The 27,725-nt window shown below is 43.2% G+C and overlaps 3 protein-coding genes across 8 annotated transcripts in view; all 3 read left to right on the forward strand.

Moving 5' to 3' along the window:
- Positions 1-1,907, forward strand: part of LOC118380771 (rho GTPase-activating protein 27-like) — a 59,063-nt gene extending 57,156 nt beyond the window's left edge. For all 4 annotated transcript variants that reach the window (XM_052471280.1, XM_052471279.1, XM_052471282.1 and 1 more), the window contains 2 exons: positions 319-424; positions 676-1,907. In XM_052471280.1, the coding sequence (XP_052327240.1) occupies positions 319-424; positions 676-859 (290 nt within the window). In that variant the 3' untranslated portion in view covers positions 860-1,907. The remainder of the gene's footprint in view (positions 1-318; positions 425-675) is intronic.
- Positions 1,908-5,503: 3,596 nt separating this feature from the next.
- On the forward strand, positions 5,504-14,180 carry LOC118380769 (vacuolar protein-sorting-associated protein 25-like). Of its 2 annotated transcripts, none has more exons than XM_052471286.1 (6): positions 5,504-5,704; positions 6,225-6,370; positions 6,610-6,663; positions 6,746-6,834; positions 9,312-9,387; positions 9,608-12,302. In XM_052471286.1, exons 1-6 carry the CDS (start codon positions 5,658-5,660, stop codon positions 9,784-9,786), a joined length of 591 nt encoding a protein of 196 aa, XP_052327246.1. In that variant the 5' UTR covers positions 5,504-5,657; the 3' UTR covers positions 9,787-12,302. The 2 variants fall into 2 exon arrangements, with proteins under 2 accessions (XP_052327246.1, XP_035623638.1); XM_035767745.2 differs by lacking the exon at positions 9,608-12,302 and adding an exon at positions 13,209-14,180 and having other exon boundaries at positions 5,540-5,704.
- Positions 14,181-19,316: 5,136 nt separating this feature from the next.
- The window catches only part of LOC118377152 (serine/threonine-protein kinase WNK4-like), a 126,269-nt gene continuing 117,860 nt past the window's right edge, over positions 19,317-27,725 (forward strand). For both annotated transcript variants that reach the window (XM_052471270.1, XM_052471276.1), the window contains exons 1-2: positions 19,317-19,446; positions 19,699-20,378. In XM_052471270.1, coding sequence (XP_052327230.1) covers positions 19,728-20,378 — 651 coding nt within the window. In that variant the 5' untranslated portion in view covers positions 19,317-19,446; positions 19,699-19,727. The remainder of the gene's footprint in view (positions 19,447-19,698; positions 20,379-27,725) is intronic.

Consider the following 27,725-nt stretch of genomic DNA (forward strand, 5'->3'; position numbering starts at 1 on the left):
GAGTCAGACACCGGTTTCCTCAGTGCAGAATAGTCTGAAACTGTGTTAAGCATTATCCCCACAATGCCACCTCAGTTTCCTCACAGAGTGTAGAATAGTCTGAAATTGTTAATTATTAGCCCCACAAAGCCAACTTAGTTTCCTCACAGTGTAGAATAGTCTGAAACTGTTAAGCTATTACTTCACTATCAAGGAAGGACTAATCGTGTTTTCCACCTCACTTCTCTTTTTAATAAGCAGTGGAGATTGTAACACACTTGTGCCCTTGAATCTATACATTAGTAAAATGTGTTTTGTTCTATCCTGTCTTGTTTACAGGAACTGTTGATTACCACCACAAAGTGTCTTGCATGCGAGAGCTTGTTGAGTCTCTCCCTCGGCCAAACCATGATACCATGGAACTCCTCTTCAGCCATTTACGCAAGTATGTCTTTCACATACTCACATTTAGCCTGTGCCTCAAATGGAGCCCTATTGTATTGATGATATTATGATAATTAATGATAACTGGTTGTATTCTGCTTCTCTCCCTTGTCTTCTTGGTCTCTCTCTCCCCTCGTTCTCTCCCCTCTTTCTCCCCCCTATCGTCCCTCTTTCTCACTCTCGCTCTCTTTCTTGCTCGTTCTCTCACTCGCTCTCTCTCTCGCTTTCGCTCCCCCCCCTTGCCCCTCTTAGAGTGATAGAGTATGGAGAGGAGAACCGTATGACTGTGCAGAACGTGGCTATCGTCTTTGGTCCCACGCTGCTCCGGCCAGAGATGGAGTCAGCCAACATCGCCATGCACATGGTTTTCCAGAACCAGATAGTGGAGCTAATCCTCAACCAATATGAATACATCTTCCAGTTGAACCAATGGTAAGCATCTGTCAGTCAGAGGACAGGGGTCAAATTAAGCAATGTTGCAGGAGTGGAAAAAACACAATCACTACCGCACAGAGGGTGCATCCAACTAAAATTTCCTTCTTTCTAAAGTGTGCACTTGTTCACTACTCCTCACAAATTGCATTGGTGTAGCATGGACTAGAAGGAGTTTAAATATAGGCCTACCTGTCATTTCCTTTCAAATCCATGAAGGGAAGGGAACATGCGCACACTACAGGAGAAAGGAGAGATTGGGAGGCAACCACGGAGAAGCTAGTTGAAGGGGATGTCAAATATTTGCACTGCATTTATTGTAATATCTGCATTGGATAATCATTAACCAATTCAGATTGTTCTCTGAATTTCTGCAACTCATTGCATTCCTCATTGTGAAATAGCACACCTGCTCAAGGCATCACTTATGTGCAATCTAAAAAGACATGTGGGTTGCTATAGGCCTACTTTGAAATCTTCCTTTCATGTAGAAATGTAACATCATAATAACGTGATTTTATCTTAACACCCCAATTCCCAAGGAAACCTGGAAAGACACGTTAATACTTTGTTTTGACCACAGATCAGGCAAACCATTTCAGATCTATTTTTAAAGATTACATTGACATGTTTAAAGGTGTATCTGATGTTGCTGTGTAGCTCAGAAGTCCTGTGTTATGAATGTGTCTTATTCAGTCAATGTATATAACTAATTTAGACATTTATAAAATACATGCTGTGACACTGACTTCCCTTGTACAGCCTCTCTAGATTTGGTACTGGATCAGATGACATATTTTTTTAAATACATTTAGTTTTAACTTACATTGAGAATTTGTTTAATTAACACAGAATGATAATAAACTATGGCGGTACTATTTAAGGATGTTTGTTAGCCTTGATAGAGTCGAGAAAGACCAAAATGAAAAGACAGGTGTGATAAGCATGACATTAGGTTTTTGTTCTGTACATAGAAATAAATATCATATTTATGCTGTAAATTACTGAAATTGCACAATGTGTTTCTTTAATAAAATAACTGCACAAACGTGTCAAGTAACATGACTCACTCCTTTCTCAATATATATTGTAATATAAACCAGTTTTTCATGACATAATGTAACTTATCCACAGATGTGTGATAGATGTGTGTGATATATAGCCCAACCGGCCGCCAGATTGCGCTATTTAAGCAATAAGTATGTGGGATATGACACAACACGGAGTGCCTGGATACAGCCCTTAGCCATGGTGTATTGGCCATATCCCACAAACCCCTGCGGTGCCTTATTGCAATTATAAACGTGTTACCAACGTAATTAGAGCAGTAAAAATGTTTGTTTTGTCATACCTGTGGTATACGGTCTGATATACCACGGTTGTCAGCCAATCATCATTCAGTGGCTCCTACCACCCAGTTTATAATATTACTTTTACGTCATTTGTCATCGGATGAGTTGAGGAATAATATCATCCGATGACAAACGACAGAAAGAGCACGCTTGTTTGAAATGGAAAAGTGTTGCGGTAGCTTTTGATAAAGAAGAACATCAAGACGAAGCGACTGCTTTGTAAGTGGGTTGTACTGTTGAGCGTTACATTGTACGGAGATTGTGACAGCCGGTTAAATGCATCCCTTGAGAATGCAAGAACAAGATGTACATCAGGAGAAGTGCAGTATTATCATAAGGAGACGTATACTTGGAATACGGAGGAGGAATGGAGGAAAAAAAGAGGCAGAGGAGGCCTAAGAGAGAGAGGGAGGAAGAGGGCGAGCTTGAGTCAGTTAAAAATGCTGGAGAAAAGGGAGATGGTTTCTTAAAGACGAATGGTAGAAAGTGTAAGCAGAATTAGCTGAAGACAGGAGGAGAAAAATAAGTGAATGAGGGTGAAGTATTGGAGGTTGTAGGTGTGGTGAAGTTCTCAGGGCCTGATGCTTGCACCGAAGGTCAGGATAAAGATAAGTCTGTGACAGTAGGAGTGACATTTTAGGAAAAAGTGGACCCTTGCCTTCTGGCTGATCCATTTTTGGTTTCAGGGTGGGTAAAAAACAGTTGGGTGCTGTGGAATCGGTGAAGGTAACCAGAAGTGGTCTTCTGATAATTGTTTGTGATTCTGCTGGTTAGAGGGAGCTGGCACTCCATGTCAAACAAATGGGGACAAGAGATGTGAATTGGGCTCCATTGAAAGGAGTGATTTCTGGGGTAGCAGTAAATGTGAAAGTTGACCAACTGAAGGGGAAGATTCCCAGTGTTTGTGATGTTTGTCATTTGGGGCGACACAGACAGGGGGGCATGAGTGGTGAAAGAGAAGTGTTTGTTATTTTGAGTTTTTTATTTAAAAACATATGTATTTCACCTTTATTTAACCAGGTAGGCCAGTTGAGAACAAGTTTTCATTTACAACTGCGACTTGGCCAAGATAAAGCAAAGCAGTGCAACACAAACAACACAGAGTTACACATGGAATAAACAAACGTACAGTCAATAACACAATAGAAAAGTCTATACACAGTGTGTGTAAATGAAGTAAGATTAGGGAGGTAAGGCAATAAACAGGACATAGTGGCAAAATAATAATAAACACCGGAGTGATAGATGTGCAGAAGATGAATGTGCAAGTAGAGATACTTGGGTGCAAAAAAAATAACAATATGGGGATGAGGTAGTTGGGTAGGGTATTTACAGATGGGCTATGTGCAGGTGCAATGATCTGTAAGCTGCTCTGACAGCTGGTGCTTAAAGTTAGTGAGGAGATATGAGTCTCCAGCTTCAGTGATTTTTGCAATTCGTTCCAGTCATTGGCAGCAGAGAACTGGAAGGAAAAGCAGCCAAAGGAGGAGTTGGCTTTGGGGATGACCAGTGAAATTTGCCTGCTGGAGCACGTGCTACGGGTGGGTGCTGCTGTTTTGATGTTGAGTTTTTGCTCGACAAAGTGATGTTGGGATGTATAATATATCCTGTATGAACTTTTGTGCCAAATACATTATGTTGTTACAGGTGTCAAGCTTATGGGAGAAGTGTGAGAAGTGTGCAGAAGGGCATGAGACAAAGGAATGTGTAGCATCGGGGAAAGTAGTGGTATGTGTTAATTGTAGGGGTGCCCATGCTGCAGTAGTTTGTGTCGGGGGGCTAGGGTCAGTCTGTTATATCTGGAGTATTTCTCCTGTCTTATCTGGTGTCCTGTGTGAATTTAAGTATGCTCTCTCTAATTTTCTCTCTTTCTTTCTTTCTTTCTTTCTTTCTTTCTTTCTTTCTTTCTTTCTTTCTTTCTTTTCTCTCTCTCGGGGGACCTGAGCCCTAGGACCATGCCTCAGGACTACCTGGCATGATGACTCCTTGCTGTCCCCAGTCCACCTGGCCGTGCTGCTGCTCCAGTTTCAACTGTTCTGCCTGTGGCTATGGAACCCTGACCTGTTCACCGGACGTGCTACCTGTCCCAGACCTGCTGTTTTCAACTCTCTAGAGACAGCAGGAGTGGTAGAGATACTCTCAATGATCGGCTATGAAAAGCCAACTGACATTTACTCCTGAGGTGCTGACTTGTTGCACCCTCGACAACTACTGTTATTATTATTATTTAGCCATTATGAACATTTGAACATCTTGGTCATGTTCTGTTATAATCTCCACCCGGCACAGCCAGAAGAGGACTGGCCACCCCTCATAGCCTGGTTACTTCCTAGGTTTTGGCCTTTCTAGGGAGTTTTTCCTAGTCCACCGTGCTTCTACACCTGCATTGCTTGCTGTTTGGGGTTTTAGGCTGGGTTTCTGTACAGCACTTTTATATATCAGCTGATGTAAGAAGGGCTACATAAATACATTTGATTTGGAGTAGTGCAGAAGTTGTCATATGCTGAGGCAGTGAAGAGAGTAGAGGAAGATGGGACAAGGGGGAGGGATCCTGAGAGGAGTGGTGTAAGTAGATCTGTACCAGTACAGAGGGATAGGCCAACAAGTGATATGTTTCAGTGCGATTGGGTTTATTAGCATTTATAGTAATGGTTATCAACTGTATTGTAGGGATGGAACGTATGTCGCAGAAAATTGAGGTTGTGGTGGAAGCTGCAGTTAAGGTATTTGGCTTTGCGAGACTTGACATCAGAAGACTTACTGAGTGTGTTAAGTGTTGGTGTCCCATCCTTTCAGTTTGTTGGCCTGACCAAATATATGAATATTTTTATTTGAATTTTAATTTGATTTTATTTCACCTTTATTTAACCAGGTAGGCTAGTTGAGAACAGGTTCTCATTTGCAACTGCGACCAGGCCAAGATAAAGCATAGCAGTGTGAACAGACAACACAGAGTTACACATGGAGTAAACAATTAACAAGTCAATAACACAGAGAAAAAAAGGGGAGTCTATATACAATGTGTGCAAAAGGCATGAGGAGGTAGGTGAATAATTACAATATTGCAGATTAACACTGGAGTGATAAATGATCAGATGATCATGTACAGGTAGAGAGAGATATTGGTGTGCAAAAGAGCAGAAAAGTAAATAAATAAAAACTGTGCGGATGAGGTAGGTGAAAATGGGTGTGCTATATAGTGGAGTAGGGTGGTGTTATATTTTATTAATATTAGTTATTTTTATTTTGGTAAGTGTAGTGTTCGATGGTTGTGTATTTGTTTATTTATTTATAGATTTCTCAAGCCAAGTATAACGAAGTTGGTCTCCAATCTAGTAGGTGGCGGCAATTGAACATTTATTGGATGCCAACCGCCGTTGTCGCATTGAAGAAGAAGATTTATAGGTTTCACTTACTTCCGGGTGTCAGCTGTGCGTACATTTTTTTGCAATGAGTTTTGAGTGGCCTTGGCAGTATAATTTCCCTCCGTTTTTTACGTAAGTTAACACTTTTCACAACTAAACTCCGATTCCAGGTATAAAGAAGTATTGTATTTTCGACTAAAATTGTTTACCTGCTTTACAATAATGCTAGCTGAAGCTAGCTCGGGAAGTTAGCTTTAGCCATCCAAGGCAAACATATTTTAGGTTCGATTCAAGGTTTCGATGCAATGAATGATTGTAGTGCTTTGCTCGATATATAGCTAGCTAGATAGCTATGCTTTTTGATGTTATAACTACTTCGTTTATAATTAGAGTTAACGTTAGCTACCTAAGATATATTAGCTAGCTGGCTCGTAAAGCTTGTTAACTAGGATGGTCAATTGTCTAGATGCATTGCATTCAATTTTCTAATTTGCAACAAATAATGTATGATGTTTATGATTATTATTCACCTCCAACTTAATCAAACTTACTTAGCCGTTAGTGAGTGGTTATCTAGGTACTTCTGTCTCTTAACTTAGCTACATGCCAATCAATATAAGTTGATGCAATGGTTACTTTTGATTGTTGACAGGTTACAACCCAATGTTGACACCAGACAGAAACAGCTTGCAGCATGGTGCTCCCTTGCTCTCTCCTACTGCCGCCATCACAAGCTCTACACTTTGGACATCATGGAAGTCCAAGAGTGCCCTGTGTTCAACCACAAGAATATTGATAGTATCCTTTTATTCACAGTGTTCTAAGTTTCACTTACTGACATATGTCATAGATCTAACCAACCTGAAAAAAACACAAGAGGCCATCTCTGGATCTACTGTCCTGTTATTTGTTGTTGGATAGTGACTTTGAAGCTCTGGAAAGGTAATAACTTAGAAACTTTATAAGGATGTTCTTTGAAATTATACCCCCTGAAAATTTCCCCTCATATCTGCTAGAAACCTTAACTGATCTTGCAGGAAAACTATCAACGGAGGCCATACTAATTGTTTTTGAGGAATTGAGGAAAAAAGGTAACAGGGCTGCTTTCATTGAAAGATGTATTTGGATTCTTATTATGACACTAACAATAATTTAACTGGATATTGCTTGCAGGGAACCTGGAATGGTTAGACAAGAACAAGACACAGTGTCTAGTCATGTGGAGGAGGCCAGAGGAATGGGGCAAACTAATTTACCAGTGGGTGAGTAGGTCTGCTATGGGTCCTGGTCTAAAGGAATACACTATATAGGGAGTAGGGTGCTTCTCTGGACGTAGCCTAGATCGCCATTTACATTGTTGGAAGAATACTGTAATGTATTATCATTATAGAAGATGTGCAGTGGTCTAGTAGATTTTAGAGGTCGACCTCCTATGATTTTTCAACGCCGATAACGATTATTGTTGGACCAAAAAAAGCCGATACAGATTAATTGGCTGGAAAAAAAGAAAAAAAAGTATATTTATTTGTAATAATAATAATTACAACAATACTGAATGAACACTTATTTTAACTTAATATAATACATCAATAAAATCAATTTAGCCTCAAATAAATAATGAAACATGTTAAATTTGGTTTAAATAATGCAAAAACACAGTGTTTGAGAAGAAAGTAAAAGTGCAATATGTGCCATGTAAGAAAGCTAACGTTTAAGTTCCTTGCTCAGAACATATGAAAGCTGGAGGTTCCTTTTGACATGAGTCTTCAATATTCCTATGTAAGAAGTTTTAGGTTGTAGTTATTATAGGAATTATAAGACTATTTCTCTCTATACGATTTCTATTTCATATACCTTTGACTATTGGATGTTCTTATAGGCACTTTAGTATTGCCAGTGTAACAGTATAGCTTCTCCTCGCTCCTACCTGGGCTCAAACCAGGAACACATCGACAACAGCCACCCTCGAAGCAGCGTTACCCATCGTTCCACAAAAGCCGCGGCCCTTGCAGAGCAAGGGGAACAACGACTCAGAGCGAGTGGCGTTTGAAATGCTATTAGCGCGGACCCCGCTAACTAGCTAGCCATTTCACATCGGTAACACCAGCCCAATCTTGGGAGTTGATAGGCTTGAAGTCATAAACAGCGCAATGCTTGAAGCACAACGAAGAGCTGCTGGCAAAACGGACGATAGTGCTGTTTGAATGAATGCTTACGAGCCTGCTGGTACCTACCATCGCTCAGTCAGACTGCTCTATCAAATCATAGACTTAATTATAACATAATAACATGCAGAAATAGTAGGTCATTAATATGGTAGAATCCGGAAACTATCATCTCAAAAACTAAACGTTTATTATTTCAGTGAAATACGGAACTGTTCCGTATTTTATCTAACGGGTGGCGTCCATAAGTCTAAATATACCTGTTACATTGCACAACCTTCGATGTTACGTCATAATTACGTAAAATTCTGGCAAATTAGTTCGCAACGAGCCAGGCGGCCCAAACTGTTGCATATACCCTGACTCTGCGTGCAATGAACGCAAGTGACACAATTTCACCTGGTTAATATTGCCTGCTAACCTGGATTTATTTTTAGCTAAATATGCAGGTTGAAAAATATATACTTCTGTGTATTGATTTTAAGAAAGGCATTGATGTTTATGGTTAGGTACATTGTGCAACGATTGTGCGCTTTTGTTAAATCATCCCCCGTTTGGCGAAGTTGGCTGTCTTTGTTAGGGAGAAAAAGTCTTCACACAGTTCACAACGAGCCAGGCAGCTCAAACTGCTGCATATACCCTGACTCTGTTGCAAGAGAAGTGACACCTTTTCCCTAGTTAAAATAAATTCATGTTAGCAGGCAATATTAACTAAATATGCAGGTTTAAAAATATATACTTGTGTATTGATTTTAAGAAAGGAATTGATGTTTATGGTTAGGTACACGTTGGAGCAACGACAGTGCTTTTTCACGAATGCGCACCGCATCGATTATATGCAACACAGGACACGCTAGATAAACTAGTAATATCATCAACCATGTGTAGTTAACTAGTGATTATGATTTATTGATAGTTTTTTATAAGATAAGTTTAATGCTAGCTAGCAACTTACCTATGCTTCTTACTGCATTCGCGTGACAGGTAGTCTCCTCGTGGAGTGCAATGTAAAGCAGGGGGTTAGAGTGTTGGACTCGTTAACCGTAAGGTTGCAAGATTGAATCCCCGAGCTGACAAGGTAAAAATCTGTTGTTCTGCCAACAAGGCAGTTAACCCACCGTTCCTAGACTGTCATTGAAATTAAGAATGTGTTCTTAACTGATTTGCGTAGTTAAATAAACGTGTTTTAAAAAATAAAATAATAATCGGCCAAATCATTGTTCAAAAATACCGATTTCCGATTGTTATGACAACTTGAAATCGGCCCTAATTAATCGGCCACTCCGATTAATCGGTCGAGCTCTACTAGATTTGTGGTCCTTCTGTAGCTCAGTTGGTAGAGCATGGCGCTTGTAACGCCAGGGTAGTGGGTTCAATCCCCGGGACCACCCATACGTAGAATGTATGCACACATGACTGTAAGTCGCTTTGGATAAAAGCGTCTGCTAAATGGCATATATTATTTATTATTATTATTTTAGATTTACTAGTAATAGTCTAAATCTCGGTGACCTCAGTATGCTGTTATTGATACTTCTTTATGAAGTTTGTGTTTCCTCTCCCTATCATTTCAGGTCTCTAAAAACGGTATGGTCAATACGGTGTTTACACTCTACGAGCTCGCCAACGGTGACGACACAGAAAGCGAAGGTACAACAACAGAAATGTGCATTTTTGATGTACAGTGCATTCCGAAAGTATTCGACACCTTGACTTTTTCCACATTTTTTTCCCCCTGTTACTGCTTAATTATGAAAGTTTTTGCCTCTTCAATCTACACACAATACCCCATAATGACAAAGTGAAAACAGGTTTTTTGACAATTTTGCAATTCTATTAAAAATAAAAACTGAAATACCTTTTTACATAGGTATTCAGACCCTTTCCAGAAGGACAACCGTCTCTGCAGCACTCCACCAATCAGGCCTTTATGGTAGAGTGGCCAGACAGAAGCCGCCACTCAGTAAAATGCACATAGCACGCTTGGAGTTTGCCAAAAGGCACCTAAAGGACTCTGACCATGAGAAACAATATTCTTTGGTCTGTTGAAACCAAGATTGAACTCTTTGGCCTGATTGCCAAAGTGTCACGTCTGGAGGAAACCTGGCACCATCCCTATGGTGAAGCATGGTGGAGGCAACATCATGCTGTGGGCATGTTTTTCAGCGGCAGGGACTGGGAGACAAGTCAGGATCGAGGGAATGATGAACGGTTAGATCCTTGATGAAAACCTGCTGCAGAGTGCTCAGGACCTCAGACTTGGGCGAATGTTCACCTTCCAACAGGACAACAACCCTAAGCACACAGCCAAGACAACTCAGGAGTGGCTTCGGGACAAGTCTCGCCCAATACGGAAGTGGTCAGAAGACACGGATGCTACACTACAGGACTGCTAGCACAGACTGGTATATGTTCCGGGTTTCATCCAATGTCGTTGAGGAGTGTACCACCTCAGTCATTGGCTTCATCAAAAAGTGCATCGACGACGTCGTCCCCACAGTGACCGTACGTACATATCCCAACCAGAAGCCATGGATAACAGGCAACATGCGCATCGAACTAAACGCTAGAGCTGCCGCTTTCAAGGAGCGGGACACTAATCCGGATGCTAAGAAATCCGGCTATGCCCTCATACGAACCATCAAACAAGCAAAGTGTCAAAACAGTAATAAGATTGAATCCTACTACACTGGCTCTGACACTCGTCGGATGTGGCAAGGATTGAAAAATATTACGGACTACAAAGTGAAACCCAGAGGCGAGCTGCCCAGTCACTCGAGCCTAGCAGACGAGCTAAATACCTTTTATGTTTGCTTCAAGGCAGGCAACACTGAAGCATGCACGAGAGCACCAGCTATTCTGAATGACTGTGTGATAACGCTCTCAGTAGCCGATGTGAGCAAAACCTTTGAACAGGACAGGTCAACATTCACAAAGTCGTGGGGCCAGATGGATTACCAGGATGCCTACTCGAAGCATGCGCGGACCAACTGGCAAGTGTGTTCACTGACATTTTCGACCTGTCCCTGACCGAGTCTGTAATACCTACATGTTTCAGGCAGACCACCATGGTCCCTGTGCCCAAGGAAGCGGACCACCATGGTCCCTGTGCCCAAGGAAGCGAAGGTAACCCGCCTAAATGATTACCGCCCCATAGCATTCACGTCGGGAGCCATGAAGTGCTTTGAAAGGCTGGTCATGGCTCACATCAACAGCATCCTCCTGGGTACTCGAGACCCACTCCAATTCGCACACCGCCCTAACAGATCCACAGATGACGCGATCTCAATCGCACTCCACACTGCCCTTTCCCACCTGGACAAAAGGAACACCTATGTGAGAATGATGTTCATTGACTACAGCTTAGCGTTCAACACCACAGTGCCCACGAAGCTCATCACTAAGCTAAGGACCCGGGGACTAAACACCTCCCTCTGCAACTGGATCCTGGACTTCCTGACGGGCTGCCCCAGGTGGTAAGGGTAGGCAACAACACGTCTGCCACACTGATCCTCAACACTGGGGCCCCTCAGGGGTGTGTACTTAGTCCCCTCCTGTACGCCCTGTTCACCCACGACTGCGTGGGCAAACACGACTCCAACACCATCAAGTTTGCTGATGACACAACAGTGGTAGGCCTGATCACCGGCAACGATGAGACAGCCTATAGGGAGGCGGTCAGAGACAACAACCTCTCCCTCAATTTGAGCAAAACAAAGGAGCTGATCATGGACTACAGGAAATTGAGGGCCAAACTGTCCCCCATTAACATCGACGAGGCTGTAGTGGAGTGGGTCAATAGTTTCAAGTTCCTTGGTGTCCACATCACCAACGATCTGTCATGGTCCAAACACACCAAGACCATCGCAAAGAGGGCACAACAAAAACCTTTTCCCACTCAGGAGACTAAAAAGAAAAGAAAAGTTCTACAGCTGCACCATCGAGAGCATCCTGAATGCTTGCATCACCGCCTGGTATGGCAACTGCTCGGCATCTGACAGTAAGGCGCTACAGAGGGTAGTGCGTACGGCCCAGTACGTCACTGGGGCCAAGATTCCTGCCATTCAGGACATATATAATAGGCGTTGTCAGAGGAAAGCCCATAAAATTGTCTGAGACTCCAGTCACCCAGGTTATGGACTGTTTTCTCTGCTACCACACGACAAGCAGTACCGGAGCGCCAAGTCTAGGACCAAAATGCCAAAACAGCTTCTACCCCCAAGCCATTCGACTGCTGAACAATGAATCAAATGGCTACCGGTCTATTACATTGACCCCCCTCCATTTGTTTTGTACACTGCTTCTACTCGCTGTTTATTATCTATGCATAGTCACTTCACCCCTACCTACATGTACAAATGACCTCTAACCTGTACCCCTGCACACCGACTCGGTACCGGTGCCCCTGTATATGGCCTTGTTATTGTGTTACTTTTTATTATTTTTTACTTTAGTTTATTTGGTAACTGCACTGTTGGTTAAGGGCTTGCAAGTAAGCGTTTCACTGTAAGGTCCTCACTTGTTGTATTCGGCGCATGTGACAAATAAAGTTTGATTTGAACGTCCTTGAGAGGCCCAGCCAGAGCCTGGACTTGAACCCGATCAAACATCTCTGGAGAGACCTGAAAATAGCTGTGCAGCGATACTACCCATCCGACCTGACAGAGCTTGAGAGGATCTGCAAAGACGAATGGGAGAAACTCCCCAAATATAGGTGTGCCAATGTTTTAGCGTCATACCCAAGAAGACCTGAGGCTGTAATCTCTGCCAAAGGCACTTCAACAAAGTACTGAGTAATCAAATGTATTTATTAAGCTGTTTTTACATCATCCGATGTCACAAATTGCTATACAGAAACCCAGCCTAAAACCCCAAACATCAAGCAATGCAGATGTAGAAGTACGGTGGCTAGGAAAGACTCCCTAGGAAGAAGCCTAGAGAGGAACCAGGCTCTGAGGGGGGCCACTCCTCTTCTGGCTGTGCCGGATGGAAATTATAACAGTACATGTCCAAGATGTTCATACGTTCATAGATGACCAGCAGGGTCTAATAATAATAATAATAATAAATGGCTTTTCATAGCCGAGCATTCAGATCCTGACTATAGAGTTAGAGACAGCAGGTGCGCTAGAGAGAGAGTCGAAAACAGCAGGTCTAGGACAAGGTAGCACGTCCGGTGAACTGGTTTGAATACTTATGTAAATGTGATATTTTGTGTTTTACTTTGTCATGGGATCGACAGTTTTTGCTTTGTCATTATGGGGTATTGTGTGTAGATTGATGAAAAAAAGCAATTTAATCCATTTTAGAATAAGGCTGTAACGTAACAATGTGGAAAAAGTCAAGGGGTGTGAATACTTTCCGAATGTACTGTATTTCCTGCTATTTATCCCTACCACAAAACATTTGTACTGTTTTATACCATCTGAGCTGTACAGCATAAGTAAATAGCTGAAACACATTTCCCCCAGAATTCCATGGGCTGGAGGAGTGGATGCTGATTCGCTCGCTGCAGGCCCTGCAGACGGACGGCAAGGCAGAGGTCATCACCATGGATGACGGGAAGGGGGTCAAGTTCTTCTGAAGTAGCATTGCATTGTGGGATTGATCAAGGTCTCAACTCAGATTGGGAACCTTCAATCCTGATAGACTGTGAGGGTTCTGCTAGCCTGTTCCCAAATCTGTTTATGTGGTCATTGGTGTGACACAGGATGTGGCAAGACAGTGCAAACAGATCTGGGACCATGTTAATAGGGATACTGCTGTTTAAAAGGCTATTATTTGCACCTCTGCACCCAATCCACCTGCTTGATGAGAATAATAGTCAATTTTTGGTTCCTCATGAATTGAAACCATTTTCTTATTGGAAGAGAACCAATCTAGATAGTAAATTTACATTTTTAGTAATTTAGCAGACGCTATTATCCATTTGCAGGAGCAGTTTAGGAGATGACTTTAGTTTGACTACTGTGGTAGTTACCTGGGACTTTTGATGTGGGCAGGTGTTCTGACAGACATGTGTCTCATAATTCAGGGGAGCCAGTCCCATACATGTTTAGGTATTCTTGGAGAGAAACTTTCCCCACAATCTATCTTCCCCTTACTGCTTTGTATTTAGAACTCATTACAAATGTACTTGCAGCGATGTGGTGCGGCAGAGCTGGGGACTTCTGCCCTCCTGTTTTATTGCTGTTCCTCTTTACCACAAATTCCAGTCAAGACACCCTAGATACATTTGGGGAGTTTGAAAACCCCAGGAAGAGGAAGCAGAATCTTGGTTTAGTTCAGCTGTTATAATGGTGCTGGATGTCTCATGCATAGACTGACTGCTGTAAACCCTTAGTACAGAACCTATGACACTGTCTCTGTGTTCTATTGAACCTCTTTTTTTAATGTATTTTTACTAGTTGAATACTGTAAGAAATAAATTGAATAGATATTGAGTCCTACTTGCAGTTATGATTGAGGACAATGTTGTACGTCAAGGATTTGAGCGGCAATTTTTTAAAATATATTTTTTATTTTACCGTTATTTTACTAGGCAAGTCAGTTAAGAACAAATTCTTATTTTCAATGACGGCCTAGGAACAGTGGGTTAACTGCCTGTTCAGGGGCAGAATACATTTTATATATATGAATGTCTATTTGTTGTATTATAGTGCCCCCTACTGTCAAAAGATAAATACAGTTTCTGTATTACAGTTTTAATACGACTTTATGAATGGGCACCAGGCTTATATATGGAAGAACATTATTTAGTTAAAGTAATACTAAAGGTTGTTTGAGAGCATCAAGTCAGTGATGTTTTGTGGGACAATTCTGACTGACTCATCTACTAATGATAATGAGTGGTTATGCAGTGATTTGTAGATCAGTTAGTTGGCAGTCGTTTGCAGTGTTGATCATGCCCAGAGACTACATAACCAAGAAATATATAGCCTGCCTTACACAACCATGTTGGTAGTAACTTCCTAGGGATCACTAGACAGACTGACTGGGATGTTACTGTGTTTATGTACAGTTCATTCGTAAAGTATTCAGACCCCTTTACCTTTTTTCACATTTTGTTACGTTACAGCCTTACTCTAAAATTGATTTAATACATTTTTTTCCCTCATCAACCTACACACAATACCCCCATAATGACAAAGCGAAAACAGATTTCTATAATTTTTTCCCAATGTATTACAAATAAAAAACTTATTTACATAAGTATTCAGACTCTTTTCAATAAGACTAGAAATTGAGCTTAGATGCATCCTGTTTCCACTGATCATCCTTGAGATGTTTGTACAACTTGATTGAAGTCCACCTGTGGTAAATTTAATTAATTGGACATGATTTGGAAAGGCACACACCTGTCTATGTAAGGTCCCACACTTGATAGTGCAGGTCAGAGCAAAAACCAAGCCATGAGGTCGAAGAAGGAATTGACCGTAGAGCTCCGAGACAAGATTGTGTCGAGGCACAGATCAGGGGAAGCGTGCCAATTGTTTTTTGCAGTATTGACAGTCCCCTAGAACACATTGGCCTCCATCATTCTTAAATGGAAGAAGTTTGGAATCACCAAGACTCTTCCTAGAGCTGGCTGCCTGGTCAAACTGAGCAATCGGTGGAAAAGGTCCTTGGTCAGGGAGGTGACCAAGAACCCGATGGTCACTCTGACAGAGCTCCAGAGTTCCTCTGTTGAGATGGGAGAACCTTCCAGAATGACAACCATCTCTGCAGCACTCCACCAATCAGGCCTTTGTGGTAGAGTGGTCAGATGGAAGCCACTCCTCAGTAAAAGGCACACGAAAGGCCACCTGTAGTTTGCCAAAAGGCACCTAAAGTCTCTCAGAATATGAGAAACAAGATTATCTGGTCTGATGAAACCAAGATTGATCTCTTTGTCCTGAATGTCAAGCGTCACATCTGGAGGAAACCTGGCACCATCCCTATGGTGAAGCATGGTGGTGGCAGCAACATGCTGTGGGGATGTTTTTCAGTGGCAGGGACTGGGAGACTAGTCAGGATCAAGGGAAAGATGAACGGAGAGATCCTTGATGAAAAACTTCTCCAGAGCTCTCGGGACAGACTCGGCCAAAGGTTCACATTCTAACAGGACAATGACCCTAAACACACAGCCAAGACAATGCAGGAGTGGCTTCAGGACAAGTTTCTGAATGTCCTTGAGTGGCCCAGCCAGCCAGAGCCTGGAATTGAACCCGATCGAACCTCTCTGGATAGACCTGAAAATAACTGTGTAGCGACGCTCCCCATCCAACCTGACAGAGCTTGAGAGGATCTGCAGAGAAGAATGGGAGAAACTCCACAAATACAAGTGCCAAGCTTGTAGCGTCATCCTAAAGAAGACTCGAGGCTGTAATTGCTGTCAAATGTGCTTCAACAAAGTACTGAGTAAAGAGTCTGAATACTTATGTAAATGTGATGTTTTAGTTTATTTTTAATATTTTTGCAAAATTTCTAAAAATGTATTTTTTGCCTCGTCATTGTAGGATACTATGTGTAGATTTGAATCCATTTTAGAATAAGGCTGTAAAGTAACAAAATGTGGAAAAAGACCCCTTGTCTGAATACTTATTACAATCACCAGCTGGGCTTGGAGGAGGACCTTGCAAATTAGCTGACAATGTGGAATGTCTCCATAGGCTTGGTCCTTGGTCCAGCTGAGCTGACTTGTGCGTGTTTGCTGATAGCTCACTGTAGTGTGACAGGTGTGGCTGACTGTGGCCTTGGTGATGTCTTGTTTCAACCTATGGGAGAGAAGCTCTCTGTCTCCCAATCTACTATCATCATGGCTCAGTGTTTCGTCTGCGTCTATATGGGCTCCGTATTCTCTATATAGTGGGATTCTGGTCAAACGTAGTGCACTACAGGGACTGCTGTTTGGGACACCCCATGGCTCTCACTCTGCCTTTCTTCCACTGTTTATGATGAGACCAAGAAGGACAACTGCACAAGGGAATAATTAATTGCCAGAACCATGTTGTGCCCTCATAGTCAAGCATTCCTTATTAGAAGAGAATTGAAGCATATTTTATGAAGACATAATTGGTCATATGAGCTATCAGTTTGATCCAAAACAACCTTATTAACAGAACACCGCATCTTGGAACTTGCCCAGTACACCCTGTCTATGCCTATGTGGTGGACTGGAAGCCTGTGAGGGTATGTGAAGAATCCAGACAATCCATGCTTCCTGTACAGAGCTATAGTAAATACACCAAACAAAATAAAAACGCAACATGTGAAGTGTTGGTCCGATGTTTCATGAGCTGAAATGAATGATCCCAGAAATTGTCCATATGCACAAAAAGCTTATTTCTCTCAGATTCTGTGCACAAATTTGTTTACATCCCTGTTAGTGAGCATTTCTCCTTCGCCAAGATAATCCATCCACCTGAGAGGTGTGACATATCAAGAAGCTGATTAAAAAGCATGATCATTACACAGCTGGACCTTGTGCTGGGTACAATAAAAGGCAACTCTAAAATGTGCAGTTTTGTTCCACAACATAATGCCACAGATGTCTCAAGTTTTGAGGGAGCGTGCAATTGGCCTGCTGACTGCTAGAATGTTCACCAGAGCTGTTGCCGAAGAATTTCATATTAATTTCTCTACCAATGCCATTTTAGAGAATTTGGCAGTACGCCTCAAAACCGAAGACCAAGTGTAACCCTGCCAGCCCAGGACCTCCACATCTGGCATCTTCACCTGCGGGATCGTCTGATACCATCCACCTGGACAGCTGATGAAACTGGGGTTGCACCAAAGAATTTCTGCACAAATGGTCAAAACCTGTCTCAGGAAAGCTCATCTGCGTGCTTGTTGTCCTCACCAGGGTCTCCAGCGTGCCAACGGTGTGTCTTCAGAGATGAATCCCGGTTTCAATTGTACCGGTGTGTGGGCGAGCGGTTTGCTGTTGTCAACGTTGTCAACAGAGTGCCCCATGGTGGTGGTGGGGTTATGGTATGAGCAGGCATAAGCTATGGACAATGAACACAATTGCATTTTACCGATGGCAATTTGAATGCACAGAGATACCGTGACGAGATCCTGAGGCCCATTGTTCTGCCATTCATCCGCCACCATCACCTCATGTTTCAGCATGATAATGCATGGCCCCATGTCGCAAGGATCTGTACACAATTCCTGGAACGTGAAAATGTCCCAGTTCTTCCATGGCCTGCATACTCGCCAGACATGTCACCCATTGAGCAAGTTTGGGATGCTCTGGATCGACAAGTACAACAGCGTGTTCCAGTCCCCGCCAATATCTAGCAACATCGCACAGCCATCGGAGAGGAGTTTTATATATCACCTTTATTTAATCAGGTAGGCTAGTTGAGAACAAGTTCTCATTTACAACTGCAACCTGGCCAAGATAAAGCTAAGCAGTGTGACAAAAACAACACAGTTACACATGGGATAAACAATCGTACAGTCAATAACACAGAAAAATCTGTATACAGTGTGTGCAAATGAAGTGAGGAGGTAAGGCAATACATAGGCCATAGTAGTGAATTAATTACAATTTAGCAATTTACACTGGAGTGATATGTGCAGATGAGGATGTGCAAGTAGAAATACTGGGGTGCAAAAGAGTAGAAAAAAAATATGGGGATGAGGTAGGTGGTTGGTTGGTTGAATGCGCTGTTTACAGATGGGTTGTGTACAGCTGCAGCGATCGGTTAGCTGCTCTGACAGCTGACGCTTAAAGTTAGTGAAGGAGATAGAAGTCTCCAGTGGGACAACATTCTACAGGCCACAATCAACAGCCTGATCAACTCTATGGGAAGGAGATGTGTCATGCTGCATGAGGCAATTGATGGTCACACCAGATACTGACTGGTTTTCTGATTCACTCCCCTACCTTTTTTTAAGGTAACTGTGACCAACAGATGCATATCTGTATTCCCAGTTATGACATCCATAGATTAGGGCCTAATTTATTTATTTCAATTGACTAATTTCCTTATATGAACTGTAACTCAGTAAAATCTTTAAAATTGTTGCATGTTGTGTTTATATTTTTGTTCAGTGTAAAAGTAGCAGCAAGAGAGAGCCCTTTATATGGAATAGGGTGCAATTTGGGATACAAGAAAGGGAGACATGTCCCTGTGACATTACTGACCTCCACTAGGCAATGAGGTTAATCCCATGCTGCTCTGATTCACCTCACCATGAGGTGAGCCATTTACTTGGTTCTATGGTATTTGGTAATATAATTACATAACTGATTCATGAATTACATAACTGATTCATAGGAGCTCTGTGTTTGGGGTTGTTGTTTAACACCTTACATGCACACAGACAGAGATAACAGTATTGTAATTTAATTATAATTTTTTATCCACATAACCTAACCCAGAACAGGAAAATCACGTTATCAACGATTCCAAATAAAATAAGGAATATACACACGAATGGACATATACCTCATGAAGTCAGTCATTTGAGAAGAGGCTCTTGTTTGTGAATCAAGCGCTGCATGGTGCGTCACATTGCCCAGGTAAACTACGGGAGACTGTTTATGGGGGCGGAGTTGATAGCACCCGGTCGATATAGACAGAGGCTTTCATTTCTTCACTAGAGGTTACAGATGAGTTTACGACTCACACATACAAGAGCAATGAACGGTCCGGTCGACTCGGATTATCTGACATGCATTGTGTGATTTTTTTCCGAATTTGAACACCTTTTCAGGTAAGCTATTTCAATTCAATTGCAAAATTGAGAATATTTGTTTTTGTCAGTCTATATTGACCTAAGTTAATTGTCTTGTACAAGGCTACGTGCCACACAATTTACCCTATGTTCCACAACTAAACTAATGTGTAGAATGTATAACTAGGCTACAATGGAAAGTAGCATCAATTGCTGAAAGATATATGTAAATAGCATTCTGTTTTATTAAGGTAACGGCCGGGTTTAATTTTCTTATTTCTTCTTTTTAAGTCTCGGAAATCAGAATACGAATCATTACAATGTCACACACTGAGTTTGAGGTAGCTAGACGTGGCTTCCCAAGCCTTTCTGTCGAACTGAAAGATGACTGCTTATCTGGCCGGGTCCCGTCGATGCCACTGAGGAACAACTTGGGTGCCAGGAGAAACTCTTATGGACTTCACAAAATTAACATGGACATCGACCCACAACTCTATGGTGGGACGCTTTCAAAGGCTCTTTCCGGGTCCGCGGAGAATATTTTAATTTTGACGGAGGCCAGAGTTGAGGAGGACGATAAAACGGAGACTCCGCCAACGTCTCCATCTCCGGTCTCCATCCCGGGCGCGAGCATCACCGGCAGCAAGTCCCCCTGTACCCAAGTCAAGGACACGGCCACCCCTCTGGTAAACAACTGGAGCTCGATCCAGAGCCCCAACAGACAAGATGCCAGCTCGGACTCAGACAACGAGCTTGTTCAAAATAAACCACACAACGTGTTGTCACGCAGTCCGTGTGAAAGCAAATGGGAACAGGAGGAGAGGGAGGACATTGAGACCAAAGCTGTGGCCACCTCACCTGATGGAAGATACCTGAAATTCAACATTGAGATTGGGAGGGGTTCGTTTAAGACCGTTTATAAAGGACTGGACACAGAGACTACTGTGGAAGTGGCATGGTGCGAGCTGCAGGTGAGTGATAGACATCATTTTACATTATTATCATGAAACAATGGTGATCATGATGTCATCAGACCTTTTTTCGTGCTGAATTGCTAATATGATAAACATAGTTAATTTAAATCTATTGGCACCATAGAAGTTATCCTTCTTTATTTTTGTGCATGTGATGTAGTCTATGGGGATAATTAGCCTGATGCTTGGTGACACTGCTTTGACACTACCAACTGCTCCTGTCCTAGTGCCAGTAGTAGGTTATGTAGTGACAGTGGACCAGGTGGGACATAGACACCTCAGAGTCCTAGGCCAATACTTTTCACCTTCACCTTAGAATAGGCCTAATTCATACTTCATAGGCCTACACTCTCAGTACAAAACCCCAACAACCTCATGGGTCTCCCTGTGGTGAAATTTTCAGAGCAATCTGTGACATTGGTTGGTAATCCATATTCTCTGTGACATTGAGCTGGCTCCTGTGGCTCTTGCATGCCAGGAGGTTAACCTGTCAACGGTCTGCTGCTCCAACTGAGCCAGTCTGCCTGGCCGGCCAGCCTGCCTGCCGTGATCCCCTCTAAGCTGTGTTCTCAGTACCAACCAGTAACACCAGCTCCCTGCCTCTCTCTCTCTCAGCCTTGCTCACATGTAAACTAGGAACTGCCAAAGTCGCAGATGATTTTAATTCTTTCCTCACTCAACTACAAATTCTCAATCCCACAAGAGAAACCTATTGACTGACTGACTGTGCTATTAGATTATTCACTCACTGTTATGTATGAATCATTTGTATTGAGGGTTCTTTTATGGTCTGTCTGAACCCCTCCCCACACGCTCATTGAATGGCTAGCTTTAGCAATTTTGAGAAATATTTGGATGATTCATTGGTCAAATGAACCAGTTGTCTACCTTTGAAAATACATTATCTAACTAGGGATAGCTAACACAATGTCACAAAGTATGACTCACTAGCCAGTTAACTTTCATTCTGAAATAACTTCATATTTCCGAATTAGTCAGATATTAGTTTAGATCATCTTGAAATTGTCATGGGGAGCATGCTGTTTTAGTCCACACAACATGTCATCCTGTCACCTACAGTAGAACCTGATGAACATGGGGGGAAGCAATCAAATTGGCCAGCCACAGTTATGCTTTTTTTGTCCTACCAGATCCCCGATGAGAAGGTTCTAGCTAGTGTCTCTCTTTCCTTCAACTCTTGTTGGATGTAGATGTCCGGTTTATCAGGTCCCAGGCTTCCATGACTGTTATTTACAAGTTAATTACAATTAGCTTTAGCACCACCTGATAGAGCAGATCTAGTCTCGCTTCCAGAAGTAAGTCGTCTGGCACGAGAGACTGGGAGGGAGACGAGAGCAGATACAGAAGTTCTGACTGAATGCACATTTAAGTGGCCCAGGATGGTCCATTTACTTTTACCATAATTTGCAAATAAATTAATAAAAAATTCTACAACGTGATTTTCTGGATTTTTTTTCTCATTTTGTCTGTCATAGTTGAAGTGTACCTATGATGAAAATTACAGGCCTCTCTCATCTTTTTAAGTGGGAGAACTTGCACAATTGGTGGCTGACTAAATACTTTTTTGCCCCACTGTATATATACTATATCTTTTTTTATCTAACTTTTTTTTACCAATCCAAGTGTGGCACCTCCTCTAACCCTTACCGTGCCGTATGTTGAGCGGAGGTGGGTCAGGGATATTCCCTATTTAGTCCACTATAAAGGGAAAAAGGTGGCATTTGGGATGTAGACAAGGGAATTTTACCTGATTCTTATTCCCCTTTCTTCACCTACATCTCTCAGAATATAGTTTAGTTTGGTTTAGAGGCCAGTTGGTTACCTGCATTACTCTGGCTAGCTGCCATTTTCAGTTGTTCATGGTGGTTTGGTTTCTCCTCTCTCTCTCTATAGGACAACAAGGCTTTAGCTGGGTTAAGGCCCCTAATCACCTCTAATGAGCTTTAAGGTGGCTGTTGTTAGTGTAGTTAGCACTACATTATTCTGTTCTGTTCTGGATGACTGTGTGATAACGCTCTCGGTAGCCGATGTGAGCAAGACCTTTAAACAGGTCAACATTCACAAAGCCGCGGGTCCAGATGGATTACCAGGACCTGTACTCAAAGCATGCACAGACCAACTGGCAAGTGTCTTCACTGACATTTTCAACCTCTCCCTGACTGAGTCTGTAATACCTACATGTTTCAAGCAGACCACCATAGTCACTGTGCCCAAGGAAGCAAAGGTAACCCGCCTAAATGATTATTGCCCCATAGCACTCACATCGGTATCCATGAAGTGCTTTGAAAGGCTGGTCATGGCTCACATCCACAGCATCCTCCCGGTTACTCTAGACTTACTCCAATTCGCATACCGCCCCTACAGATCCACAGATGACGCAATCTCAATCTCACTCCACACTGACCTTTCCCACCTGGACAAAAGGAACACCTATGTGAGAATGCTGTTCATTGACTACAGCTCAGCGTTCAACACCATAGTGCCAACGAAGCTCATCACTAAGCTACGGACCCTGGGACTAAACAGATCCCTCTGCAACTGGATCCTGGACTTCAACACTGGGGCCCCTGATCCTCAACACTGGGGCCACTCAGTGGTGTGTATTTAGTCCCCTCCAGTACTCCCTGTACACCCACCACTGCGTGGCCAAACACGACTCCAACACCATCATCAAGTTTGCTGATGACACAACAGTGGTAGGCCTGATCACCTACAACAATGAGATAGGGAGGAGGTCAGAGAACTGTCAGTGTGGTGCCTGGACAACAACCTCCCTCTCAATGTGAACAAGACAAAGGAGGTGATTGAGGACTACAGGAAAAGGCGAGCCGAACAGGCCCCCATTAACATCGACGGGGCTGTAGTGGAGCGGGTCGAGAGTTTCAAGTTCCTTGGTGTCCACATCACCAACGATCTGTCATGGTCCAAACACACCAAGACCGTCGCGAAGAGGGCACAACAAAACCTTTTCCCCCTCAGGAGACTGAAAAGATTTGGCATGGGTCCCCAGATCCTCAAAAAGTTCTACAGCTGCACCATCGAGAGCATCCTGACCGGTTGCATCACCGCCTGGTATGGAAACTGCTCGGCATCTGACGGTAAGGCGCTACAGAGGTTAGTGTGTACGTTCCAGTACATCACTGGGGCCAAGTTTCCTGCCATTCAGGACATATATAATAGGCGTTGTCAGAAGAAATCCCATAAAATTGTCTGAGACTCCAGTCACCCAGGTCGTGGACTGTTTTCTCTGCTACCACACGACAAGCGGCTCCTTTACAGCTTCTACCCCCAAGCCATAAGACTCCTGAACAATTCATCAAATGGCTACAGGACTATTACATTGACCCCCCCTCCCTCCATTTGTTTTGCACACTGCTTCTACTTACTGTTTATTATCTATGCAATAGTCACTTCACCCCTACCTACATGTACAAATGACCTCTAACCTGTACCCCTGCACACTGACTCGGTACCGGTACCCCCTGTATATGGCCTCGTTATTGTTACGTTATTGTGTTACTTTTGATCATTTTTTACATTAGTTTATTTGGTAGATATTTTCTTTACTCTTGAACTGCACTGTTTGTTAAGGGATTGTATAAGTAAGCATTTTACTGTAGAGTCTACACTTGTTGTATTCGGCGCATGTGACAGTTTCATTTTGATTAGTGGTCCTTCTGTAGCTCAGTTGGTAGAGCATGGCGCTTGTAACGCCAGGGTAGTGGGTTCGATTCCCGGGACCACCCATACGTAGAATGTATGCACACATGACTGTAAGTCGCTTTGGATAAAAGCGTCTGCTAAATGGCATATATTATTAGATTATTCTGACCTCAGGGGGAAGCTGCTTTAATTGCTCCGCCTCTTAGTACTGCTTTGGTTTTATCAGTATCTTTGTCGCACCTGGACTACTGTTCAGTCATGTGGTCAGGTACCACAAAGAAGGACCTCGCACCTGGACTACTGTTCAGTCATGTGGTCAGGTACCACAAAGAACGACCTCGCTCCTGGACTACTGTTCAGTCATGTGGTCAGGTGCCACAAAGAAGGACCTCGCTCCTGGACTACTGTTCAGTCATGTGGTCAGGTGCCACAAAGAACGACCTCGCTCCTGGACTACTGTTCAGTCATGTGGTCAGGTACCACAAAGAAGGACCTCGCTCCTGGACTACTGTTCAGTCATGTGGTCAGGTACCACAAAGAAGGACCTCGCTCCTGGACTACTGTTCAGTCATGTGGTCAGGTACCACAAAGAAGGACCTCACACCTGGACTACTGTTCAGTCATGTGGTCAGGTACCACAAAGAAGGACCTCGCTCCTGGACTACTGTTCAGTCATGTGGTCAGGTGCCACAAAGAAGGACCTCGCTCCTGGACTACTGTTCAGTCATGTGGTCAGGTGCCACAAAGAAGGACCTCGCTCCTGGACTACTGTTCAGTCATGTGGTCAGGTGCCACAAAGAACGACCTCGCTCCTGGACTACTGTTCAGTCATGTGGTCAGGTGCCACAAAGAAGGACCTCGCTCCTGGACTACTGTTCAGTCATGTGGTCAGGTGCCACAAAGAAGGATCTCGCTCCTGGACTACTGTTCAGTCATGTGGTCAGGTGCCACAAAGAACGACCTCGCTCCTGGACTACTGTTCAGTCATGTGGTCAGGTGCCACAAAGAAGGACCTCGCTCCTGGACTACTGTTCAGTCATGTGGTCATGTGCCACAAAGAACGACCTCGCTCCTGGACTACTGTTCAGTCATGTGGTCAGGTGCCACAAAGAAGGACCTCGCTCCTGGACTACTGTTCAGTCATGTGGTCAGGTGCCACAAAGAACGACCTCGCTCCTGGACTACTGTTCAGTCATGTGGTCAGGTACCACAAAGAAGGACCTCGCTCCTGGACTACTGTTCAGTCATGTGGTCAGGTGCCACAAAGAAGGACCTCCTGACCACACGACTGAACAGTAGTCCAGGAGCGAGGTCCTTCTTTGTGGTACCTGACCACACGACTGAACAGTCGTTGTATTGTATATATGTAGTGGTGTAATAATGTTATATGGTGGTATTATACATGTTGTATTGTATATATGTAGTGGTGTAATATTGTTGTATGGTGGTATTATACATTTTGTATTGTATATACAGTGAGGCTAAAAAAGGTTTTCGTCAGCCACCAATTGTGTAAGTTCTCCCACTTCAAAAGATGCGAGAGGCCTGTAATTTTCATCATAGGTACACTTCAACTATGACAGACAATTTTTTTTTAAATCCAGAAATTCACATTGTAGGATTTTTAATGAATTAATTTGCTAAATATGGTGGAAAATAAGTATTTGGTCAATAACAAAAGTTTATCTCAATACTTTGTTATATACCCTTTGTTGGCAATGACAGAGGTCAAAAGTTTTCTGTAAGTCTTCACAAGGTTTTCACACACTATTGCTGGTATTTTGGCCCATTCCTCCATGCAGATCTCTTCTAGAGTAGTGATGTTTTGGGGCTGTTGCTGGGCAACACGGACTTTCAACTCCCTCCAAAGATTTTCTATGGGGTTGAGATCTGGAGACTGGCTAGGCTACTCCAGGACCTTGAAATGCTTCTTACGAAGCCGCTCCTTCGTTGCCCGGGGCGGTGTGTTCGGGATCATTGTCATGCTGAAAGACCCAGCCACGTTTCATCTTCAATGCCCTTGCTGATGGAAGGAGGTTTTCACTCAAAATCTCACGATACATGGCCCCATTCATTCTTTCTTTTACACGAATCAGTCGTCCTGGTCCCTTTGCAGAAAAACAGCCCCAAAGCATGATGTTTCCACCCCCATGCTTCACAATAGGTATGGTGTTCATTGGATGCAACTCAGTATTCTTTGTCCTCCAAACACAACGAGTTGAGTTTATACAAAAAAGTTATATTTTGGTTTCATCTGACCATATGACATTCTCCCAATCTTCGTCTGGATCATCTAAATGCTCTCTAGCAAACTTCAGACGGGCCTGGACATCTTGCGTGAAGCCCCAGATCGAGGGAGATTATCAGTGGCCTTGTATGTCTTCCATTTCCTAATAATTGCTCCCACAGTTGATTTCTTCAAACCAAGCTGCTTACCTATTGCAGATTCAGTCTTTCCCAGCCTGGAGCAGGTCTACACTTTTGTTTCTGGTGTCCTTTGACAGCTCTTTGGTCTTGGCCATAGTGGAGTTTGGAGTGTGACTGTTTGAGGTTGTGGACAGGTGTCTTTTATACTGATAACAAGTTCAAACAGGTGCCATTAATACAGGTAACGAGTGGAGGACAGAGGAGCCTCTTAAAGAAGAAGTGTACCTATGATGAAAATTACAGGCCTCTCTCATCTTTTTAAGTGGGAGAACTTGCACAATTGGTGGCTGACTAAATACTTTTTTTGCCCGACTGTATACACTTTTCATTATGAGTTGCATCAATGTTCAAAAGACAAATCATTCATTTCTACCATTGTTTTATATAATGCTAAAGTAAACCATGGACCTGTGTGTGTGTGTGTGTGTGTGTGTGTGTGTGTGTGTGTGTATGTGTGTGTGTGTTTGTATCCGTTATCTCTGACAGAGGGGTTAATGTTCAGTGTCAAAACAGAGGCAGGGTTTCGGAGGGTCTCCTATTAATTTAGCTGCTGGAAACATCAACCCTGTCTATCCTTTCAGAGCCCACAATATGACTGGGTCCATTTTATCTGCACCAGCCCCATATTCTATTGATTTACTGAGGAAAGTGGAGGGGGCCCACAATGGTGCAGTGTAGATGCCAACACGTAATGTTGATGTGGAGGGGGCCAGTGTAGATGCCAACACGTCATGATGATGTAGAGGGGGCCAGTGTAGATGCCAACACGTCATGATGATGTGGAGGGGGCCAGTGTAGATGCCAACACGTCATGATGATGTGGAGGGGGCCAGTGTAGATGCCAACACGTCATGATGATGTGGAGGGGGCCAGTGTAGATGCCAACACGTCATGTTGATGTGGAGGGGGCCAGTGTAGATGCCAACACGTCATGATGATGTGGAGGGGGCCAGTGTAGATGCCAACACGTCATGATGATGTGGAGGGGGCCAGTGTAGATGCCAACACGTCATGATGATGTAGAGGGGGCCAGTGTAGATGCCAACACGTCATGTTGATGTGGAGGGGGCCAGTGTAGATGCCAACACGTCATGATGATGTAGAGGGGCCAGTGTAGATGCCAACACGTCATGTTGATGTAGAGGGGGCCAGTGTAGATGCCAACACGTCATGTTGATGTGGAGGGGGCCAGTGTAGATGCCAACACATCATGTTGATGTGGAGGGGGCCAGT

Source organism: Oncorhynchus keta, chromosome 2 (genome assembly GCF_023373465.1).
Source record: "Oncorhynchus keta strain PuntledgeMale-10-30-2019 chromosome 2, Oket_V2, whole genome shotgun sequence".
NCBI lineage: Eukaryota > Metazoa > Chordata > Actinopteri > Salmoniformes > Salmonidae > Oncorhynchus > Oncorhynchus keta.